The sequence below is a fragment of the Vanellus vanellus genome (assembly GCF_965231255.1).
Source record: "Vanellus vanellus genome assembly, chromosome: 7".
In the NCBI taxonomy this organism is placed as follows: Eukaryota; Metazoa; Chordata; class Aves; order Charadriiformes; family Charadriidae; genus Vanellus; species Vanellus vanellus.
In genome coordinates this window covers 34,318,105-34,327,565 of record NC_138912.1, presented here as the reverse complement: position 1 = coordinate 34,327,565, position 9,461 = coordinate 34,318,105, and the positions used below count along the sequence as shown (strand labels likewise).

The 9,461-nt window shown below is 36.9% G+C and overlaps 1 protein-coding gene across 1 annotated transcript in view; it reads right to left on the bottom strand.

The window, feature by feature from the left end:
• Nucleotides 1-383: 383 nt before the first annotated feature.
• The window catches only part of CABCOCO1 (ciliary associated calcium binding coiled-coil 1), a gene marked incomplete at both ends in the record, with an annotated part of 53,370 nt that continues 44,292 nt past the window's right edge, over nt 384-9,461 (bottom strand). Inside the window, 3 exons of the mRNA XM_082486249.1 lie at nt 384-434; nt 3,142-3,273; nt 3,686-3,808. Of these exons, the coding sequence (XP_082342375.1) occupies nt 384-434; nt 3,142-3,273; nt 3,686-3,808 (306 nt within the window). The remainder of the gene's footprint in view (nt 435-3,141; nt 3,274-3,685; nt 3,809-9,461) is intronic.

The following is a 9,461-nucleotide window of genomic DNA, read 5'->3' as shown; positions in this document are numbered from 1 at the left end:
AGGTGTAAAGTAGAAACTGTTAAATAGTTCACAACTGGAAAAAGAAATTAGAATGAAACTAGAGCGATTTTTTTTTCTAAATTAGGATTTCTGCTCAGAAATAAACTGAACTTCAACATGTTTTAATTACATATCCTTCTGTTTATAATCTTCCTACTTAAGTCTAAACTAAATAACAACACTGGCAGAACACAGTAAATTTGAGGAACTGGGATGAACTATTTCTAGGTAAATGTTAACAGAACCATTTTCCTTTATACAAAAATAATTACGTTCAGGCAGGGAGCCAGTCTTGTGTGCACGCCATCCCCTACTGTCCAATTTCTGTAAAATTCAACATCACCTTTCTTATCTGGCTATTTAGGCCTTTTTAATTTTTCCGTTCACAAAGTATAAGCTTCTTCTTGCATTTGCAGCTTTTCATTTATCTCTGCCTGTAGAGAAAATCAGAAGAAAAAAGCGGTTGTGATGGAGCTATCTTAGGCTGCACATTGTCTTTGTGGTTTTGACACACTGTAGTGCAGTAAGACAGACATTATCCTACACACCTTCCTGTTTTGCAGACAGAACGGTGTTTCAGCCTGTACTTACGTGATAACACTTTATCATATTACTGTGCACAATCCCGATGTATGGTATGACTGCCATGAACAGGAAGTGATCTGGGACAGCCATTTCTCGTGTAACCTTGTCTTGGGAGATAGGCTAATTTGCCTCTACTCTCAGACAGCCTTTACCAATAAACACCAAATCAGAAAAATTGCTTTGGGATTTGGTTGTTGCCACTGTTTTCCTTTGCTGCAGATGTTTGTTCTCTAGTGTAATACATTTTATTGAAACACTGCTGAAATTAGAAAGCATTACTGAAAATGAACAATAAAAAAACATATTTCTATGATGTTGCTTGTCTTTCTTAATTACAAACACAATTATGAATGTGTATCTCATTCTGGAAACCCAGACTGCTGTAGACACTGTTTCATTTGCAGAGTAACATTTGTGGGAAAGGTACAAGCGTTGAGACATATTTTAGTGAAATCTTTGGCAGTGATAATGCATAGCAATCGTTAATTCTACAGCATTTGGCAATGTGGGATCACTGGAAAAAAGGCCACAAATACTGGGGGTTTATTGAGAAATATACATAAAATCCCCATATCAGCCTTCATCACAGCAAAGACACATGAGGAATGGAAGGAGTACAATGACAGTCTTTCCAAGAATCGCACAGTTTTTTTCAAACAACTGGAACGGGCTCAAAGGTCCTTTACAGACTCCACATAAACTGATCCAAAACTTAGAGTTACATTCTTAATGGACTTCATGTAATTTTGATAAAGTGAATTGATTTTGCCCAGAAAAGCTTGCAGTAACTTGCCATTTTTGGAACTTTTCGGCATGCCAGTCCTAAAAATCCCTACTAGTGCTATACTGCAACCTATCAGTGGATAATCACAGCTCAAATATTTTCAAAGTTCTCAGTAGCTCAGATTAGCATCAAAAAGCTGGAATTTCTACCTCAACTTTGTCTCTTTAGAGATGGCCCTCACCATGTTCATCCTCAAGCATCAACAGGTATGTCTCCATCCCTTTACATTATACGTATACTTAGCTGCTTTGCTGTGGAACACTGAACCTCCAGACTATTCCTCTCCCAGCCACCCCAGCTGCCTTTTCTTCTCCAGTTTTTATATCCCTCTGTCTCTGATTCTACCTTCAGTGAAAATCAGCTGCCACCATACTCACTATGGCTGAGATCACTGAGTGTCAGCACTGTGATTGCAGACTAGAAGTTATTTTCTAGACTCAACTACTAGAGCAAGAGATGCCTCATGTCCCCTGGAGATGTAATGCAGATTGTGAAATCACAGTTCACACATAACAACAGAATGGTATGAGTTTGACCAGGTATCAGGTAAAAATCCAATAAGATTACCTCAGAAGTCAACAAACTGAGAAATCAGGTGATATATTAGTGGAGGACTTTTAAAAACTAAAAGGAAATTATTTTCTGTGTATATAACCAGAGTTTCAAAAGAAGAAGAATAAAAAACATTTTTTCTAGTTGTGCAGCTCTTGTAAAGAAAAAGAGCTTTGAGCACTGACGCTAATGAAATCAAGGTCAAGTGAAAACTGGGCATTTCATTTTTTATGTAGGTGGGGACAGGACTAAGACAACATAGGCCAGGTTCCCCCTCCTGTTTCTAAAGACATGTTGAAATGGAATATGAAATCAAATAGGTACATCTAATGATGGCATCATTATTCCAATTTATATTCCCCAGTCATCTATAATCCACGTAAAGCAATTTATCAATTTAGATAGTTAATAAACTGTGGCTCAGTCAACAGTGTCCAGTGTGCTGCATCGAAAGTTTAAAGTGCCTAATGCTGCCTGGTTATTGCAAACAAGACCAAATTCCACCAGTTCCAGGGTGGAACAGAGTTCTAGCTGGTTTGCTTTTAATAATTTCATATGCTTGAGGAAGCAGTTTACAAAATAACAATGATCTACTCTGCTGGCTTTCCACATGTTTCAATTTATGGACCTCCCTGTAGAGAAGCAGATCACCCTACAACAAATTTAAGTCCACTGACAATAGCTTCCTTCCCTTTCATGAACCCCATAGAAAGGACTCATGGACTCCTCAGAGTCTGCAGACCATATACTGAAACCTGATCTGTTCCATTAAGGCAGCTCTTGTATAGTTATGCACCTATCAAATGAAGTCCAGAATTGGCATAAATGTGTTATTTCTTACACAGATTGAAGGATGCGTAACATAGATGCCTCTAACAATTTATATTAAGCACACATTGCATATACTCCATTGCAGTAAGCTGATCCTGAACCCCCGAAAAGGAATTTTACTGCTGACATCACTGAGAGCAGGATTTGGCCCATGTTTCTTAACACATAGTAATGCTGAAGATATATGTTGTTATATTACTGAATATTTTTTATCTTATCACATATAAGCTGACTAAACTAGGAGTTATTTATAGAGGCTAATTCACAATTTTACAGCATATGGATGTGCTTTTTGCCAGCTTAAGCATGAATACAGTTTATATTCATTAAGGCTGAGCTAGCTAATTAACCATAGACAGAATTAGCAAATAACTTTCTAGTAATAGTACCTCAAGGTTGCCAATAATTTCATTTGGGATTTCACCCACTGCAGACTTCTGATCTTCAGCAGTAACACCAGCCACAGCATCTGCCTTGAAGGACTCTACCTCTGGACAAGGCTCTTCCTCATGATCAGACCCCTAGCAGCAACCAACCACAGGAGAGACATGAGTTAGAACATCCTCCTGCTCTCTATAAGACCAAACAGCGTCAGCCCAAAGACACACAAAAAACCACGAAGGCTGCTTTTGAGAACTCCTGCTCTTACAGAGACCGTCAGAGTCTCTCTTTCACTGCCCAGCAGATCCGGAGGTTATGAAGTCACAAGGAGAGAGAGCCCAGAGGTGCTGACTCAAATATCCTCTGTTGACTGATTAATGCATTAAAAGCAACTTCATTCAGTCTTAGAAGAGAATGCATGGTATATTCTGGGGAACAAACAGCATTAGTGACTGGACTCCAATGAGAATAAATGAGGTAGGAGACTCACAGAAAAATAGCTTTTAGGAAAAAAAAAAACAACCCCAAAACAAAAGGAACAAAACTCTATACCTTAGATTCTGCCTCTGCAGCTGTTGGTGATATTATAAATGACGAATAGATATCTGAAGGTATGCCTTCTTCCAGCAGAGCAGGGAAGGGGAGAACTTCAGGTTGGGCAAGTTCAATCACATACTGTCAGTATTAAGAAAAAAAAAAAAAAGTAGTTCAGGTTTAATTATTGCTCAGAGGTTTATTGCAGATTTTTTAAAATGGAAATGAAATGACTCGCAAACAACAATACCTTTTTTGTTACTATCCAGGTGCTCAGAACTGGAAAACGTACTGAAAATGATTATAGATCAGCTTTAATTTCTAGCTGCATCTCAAGGGGCCCTCTTTATAATACTTGGAAAGAACAGATGATTTTCATAATTTCATAACACTACAGCTTCTTACTCATGTGAATAATTAAGTTTAGAAAACACAGAGCTTGGGTAACATGCAGTCTTCCCAATGCAAATTTGTCACTTCTGAACAGGGATCTTGTTGCATTTTGGAATTAAAGGGCCCAGCTGACCACCAGGGTATTCTTTCAAAGGGCTCGGCTGTAATAAAGTTGTAGTGACACTGCATCAAATAAGGCCCTAAGAAAAATATTTTAATATGTGACTATAATTTAAGAATTGCTAACAGTCCAAGTTTTGCTGCTTCATCAACTTGCTCCTATTTTGCTTTTCTGTGAACATGGGAACCTCACTGGTATTCTGCTGGCGTGTGAACTGCGACTCCAGGAATGCTCTGCCAAGGAAATGGCTTTTCCGCCCCAGAGAAGCTGGATGCCGCACTTAGTCCTTGCTCGGGCTCTCAGGAGTGATGCAGAAGGCAATTCTGCGTCCTCTAAAGGGACAAGGGTTTGTGGTGTTGTTTTGGGTTTTTTTTTGTTTTGTGGTTTGTTTTTTTTTTTTTAATGGATGACATAAAATACATGCCAAATAGGGTGACAAAAGGCATTTTTGAAGGAGCAAGGAAGAGGGTATAACACTAAAATTATATGTGTGGGGCCTCTACAATGGGAAGAGCCCACTGAGAATATCAGGCAGATGTTCCAGTTCTGAGTCAGCTATTACAAACATGATTTTGCTTGGATGGTGCAAGCCAACTACTTTAATTCACATCAGCGTAATTGCAGCTCCTGTAAATTAATTTCCTCAAACCTTTGAAATCAGTGAAGTCGATATTTGGCATATTTAGTTACTTGCTACAGTTAAGCATGCTGAAAATATTAAAGGTTTGTACATTTGCAAAAGTGATAGCAAAACTTGTAAATAAACAGTGAGACCTAGCCACTGTACTTCATTGCATTAAAAATCTCTTTTGTAATCCTAAAAGCTTTTCAGAAGTTATGTTTGACTCTGTCATTATCTTTGAGATAGTCAGATAGTTTTTGCATTAAAATGAAAAAGCCTTATGTTGACCTAAATGTTACTCTTTCCAAAATAAAGAGCTTTGGTTTAAAATTGTATTTTTTTTTAAACTAGAGCTATTTTGCTTTAGCAAATATTTACATTTTCTCTGATTTCTCACCTTCTATTTTCTTATTAAAAAATATTAGCTGAATTGGATGAGAATACACAATTACTTTCTGCTTCCTTAAAATAATATTTTTTGGTTAGCTAGTTAACTCTTCACTCAAAATATTTTCTTTATCTATATTAAATCATTATTCCATTTATTCCCTCCAGTCCAAATTTTTAAAAAATGAAATAACATATAAAACTAGACTGTTTTTTTAAAACCAGTTCCTGGCTGATCAAATACATTTTTGTAGCATGGATAAGATTTTCAGAGGTTCTGTTTTAGAATAATATTTTTACTTCACTGCATCCTTTTAAAGAGAGCCATTCTTTACTCATCTGTTCCGCGTCTAATAATAACCCCTGGATCATTAAGAAATAACTAAATTACAGCAGAACTAGTCTCTTTAATGAGCCATAATAGTCTCAACGTTTAGCCAAAAGTTTTTTAAAAGACTGTGAAACTTCAATGTAGAATACGAAGTATTTTGTTTAGTAATAATAAGTTTATGAGCAGTATTACAGTTTACAGCCAAAATATAGTGACCTAAAAATGCCATTCTGCATTGCTCCTTCCTATACACTTTGTCCTTAACAAGTCCAGGGGAAAATTAGAACGAATGAATTGTGGTGAGAGCCCGAAGCCAACAAACGTATTTAAATGAATCCTTCTGATGCAATACTTTCCTTTAAAAAATACAATTAAGTCTTTGTATTTCCTTTGAACAAAACCTCATGTTTAATAGCACCAATGGCTCTGTAGTAAAATCTATTTAAAAACAGAGAAGGAGACACAGTAAGTTTTATACAGTTACAGTTAGCCTTAAAAATTGTTGCTAGTTTCTGAAGTCTGAGTAAATTTATGGTGAATTACTTCCAGTGACCTACATTAAAAAATTCATCCTCCTTTTTTTAATTCCCGAAGATTTGTCATTATGTGAGCATTATTCACTATGACAAAGACATATTACTGCAAGTGTCCTCTTGAATCAATATAACTATCGAAATGTGAGAAACAGTTCGGCAAGATGATAATGCCTTAAAATTAATTGGCAATATTTGCCTGCACATTGCAGTCCAAGGGGTGTGTGAGAATTCAAACATAAAGCAATCATAAAGCAGTCGCACAAATGTAGAGGGCATATCAGTGTCAGCTACAGATAAAAGGATGCTCCGAAAGAGACTGGAGGGAGCAGAAGTTAAATGCAATATTCTTACTAATTCCTAGGTGTGGTGGGGTGCCAAAAGCCCACTTGAATCTGGACAAGTTATAGCAGGTGGGAGGCTGCCCTAGCATTCAGCAAAGGTGGCTGTGGGAAATACCATTCAGCGTCACCTTTACTTTCCCATCCCAGTTCCACTGAGGTTCGGCGTAGTCACAGCTGAGGGCAGTAGCTAGCGTTCAAGCATTGCTCTCAATGTACAGCCCCATGCCACAATTTTTCTCTGCAATTCTTCCTCGTAAAAGCGTGCGTAAAGAGAGGGAAGTATAAGAAGTATCATGTTGTTCTGTACATAAACTCACATACTTTTCTTGTTGTTGAGAGCTAGCAAATTACCTTTTTACAAATGTAGGCAGAGCAAAGACAATAAAATAGTGTACAGGAAAATTTTTAAAACAGAATAATGGCAGGAAAGAAGATTGGTAAAGCGTTCTAATAAATGAGTTCCACAGATGTGGTAGTTATTATAAAATTAGCTTTGCATAACTTACCAATATACCATTACATTTTCCCCAGATGTTATCTGTTACTTAAATTAATTTTGCTTAAGTTACTATTATGGCAGATTTTATCCACCCTGTATTTTATTATTTAAGTTTCTGTGGCATAAAACAAGCCCTGGCTGATAGCATTACTTTTAATAATATATGTAAGAGGTTTTAGTATTATACAAATGGCTGCTGGGTATATCTTAATAGTCATAGCGCAGAATGTCTGCTCTCAAAATATTATGTAGATTAAAACCAGCTATTTACTTACACTCTAATTCAAGTCATTGGAAAGGTTTGCAGTATTTATGTATGTGGTATGAAGGCAAACAATCTACTCAGGGAATAAGTATCAGAGTTTGGAAATTAGCAAAGCTAAGGTCAAGGTCAGTTTGTATTTACTAACATACTTGCTGAAAATTAGAATTTATAGTTTATGCTTAGCTATTTCACAAATGAGAAAAGAGACCGAGGGGGTGGTGTGTTTGCCTCTGATACAAGGCTTTTGTATCATAGAAATATTTTAAAGCCACCTTTGCAGCTTAATATTAACTGAAATTCGGTACTCCTCTCCACAGAGTCTAATATAAATTCTCTGTAGCTAATCTTACCAAACATAGGAAAATAATTATTTATAAGGATTGGAAAAAATCAGCATGGACTGTTTCTAAAGCCTTGTAACATCTTTCAAAGCCTTTCAATGGCCTTTCAATGGATATGGATTTGATTTTGTATGAATGACAGATGCATTTAAAAAAGGGTATTCTTTGTGTGTTAACTCTCTATATTCCTACCATCCCTGTAGTTACTAATTGTATGCCATAGGACCCTATGCTACCAGAGACCTGCGCAGAATTCTCTCTTACATGTGATCATACATGAGATTTGCTATGAACCAAACTATTTAATACAGGAGTTACATTAGTTTGCCATTCATGCTAAGCACGCCCAGCTGCACACCTACAGATGCGCTGAACTTCAGTTGCTGGAGTAAAAGGCATTTACAAGATACGGTTTGTTAGCTGCCTTTGTTTCATGTGGTTGAATTCGAATGAATAACTAATGGACAGAGATGCACTGTCTCACACTGACTCAAACCAGCCTGCCTTTGTTTTTTTCCCCCCTCTTTAACCTGCCAGCATATGCAAACACAACAAATCCACCCTACTTGCCTTCTGAGGCATCACCCACCAGTGTTCTCACAGGTGAGGAGGTTTCTGGGAGGCTGCTGATAGCTCTACAAATACGTTTGCCATCCTATTTTGCAGCAATGCCATACACAAGGTCCAAAGGGCCAAAGGATACTATGAAGCACTCAAAAAGTTCATCCAGATATATGATCTGTGCAGTGTGACTAAGATTGCAGAGCTTCCTTCCGAACTCCTTCACTGTACACATTTGTATTAATATTTAAAGTAGAATTAAGATCAATGAGGGACTAAACTTGGCCTCTGAAGTATGTTCCCCAGTTCGTAATGATGCACATGGAAATTCCGTGTGCATGTTCCTGGGCAGGAGTTTTCAAACCACTATTCCTTAAATTAGACAAAAGTTCAGTAAGTCAAAGGTTTACTTTATGCTCTTTTTCCTGCATTTCAGAATTCAAGTTAATATGTTTTAAAGAGAGTTTTCCATGTTTCTAAGCTGAGATGTGAATCAACTTTGTTGACAATACATCAGTAATTAATCTAGTCCAAAATAGCTATCTGAAGCAATTTGGTGCCTACATTGACAAGACAGGATCTACTCCTCCCCCCTAGGAAGCCGTAAATCAGTCAGTGACATCTGGCCTCAAGGACATCAGAGTCATCTGAAATGTGGTAATTTATATTAATGAACATCAATATTAATTTTTAAATAAAAAGAATTTGCTACTGCCATTATGTTTACATACGGAATGTTATTTATAGCTTGTGTTCCTCCTTTCCTACATTTTGCCCATAAATTATTGTAAGGAAACACTGTCACAGTTATAAATATTTTTCCTTGGAGTTAAAGCTTTTACATATCCTCTTACTGTTTTCAGTAACTATATGAGGGCAACAACCAGGATTTTTTTGCTACTCCAGGAACTGCTGCCAATTTTAATGCTCAACTGAGTAGAAAAGGGTGCTTCTACAAAAACAACCAAAGCCTTCCTCTCTAGAGATATCTTAATGCAAAATGCCCTTAATACCTAGATGCTGTAAGAATATCCTAACATACCAGAACAAAAATAATACTGATTTTACTGGGCAGCAGTCATCTACTTCTGCTTTTACAAAGCTTCCAATTATTACTGCCAATTCACAGATTATTTAGAAAGACAAAATAAGAGACATCCAAAAAAAAAAATATCCCCAGTTGGCTTTCATGCTGGGGACACATCACTAAATGATTCACCTTGGAATGGTCACTCTAAATTCACATTGTGCTTTGCATTGCCAAATCTCTTAGAGTTATGGGATTACAAGAGAATCTCAGCTTTCACTTAAAAATAAAGTTAGCGTCTAGCTCTTATGGTTGCAGAGGAAAGACTGAAAACAAATCTTGAAAGCTCAAAAACTGTACTGCAAGCAAA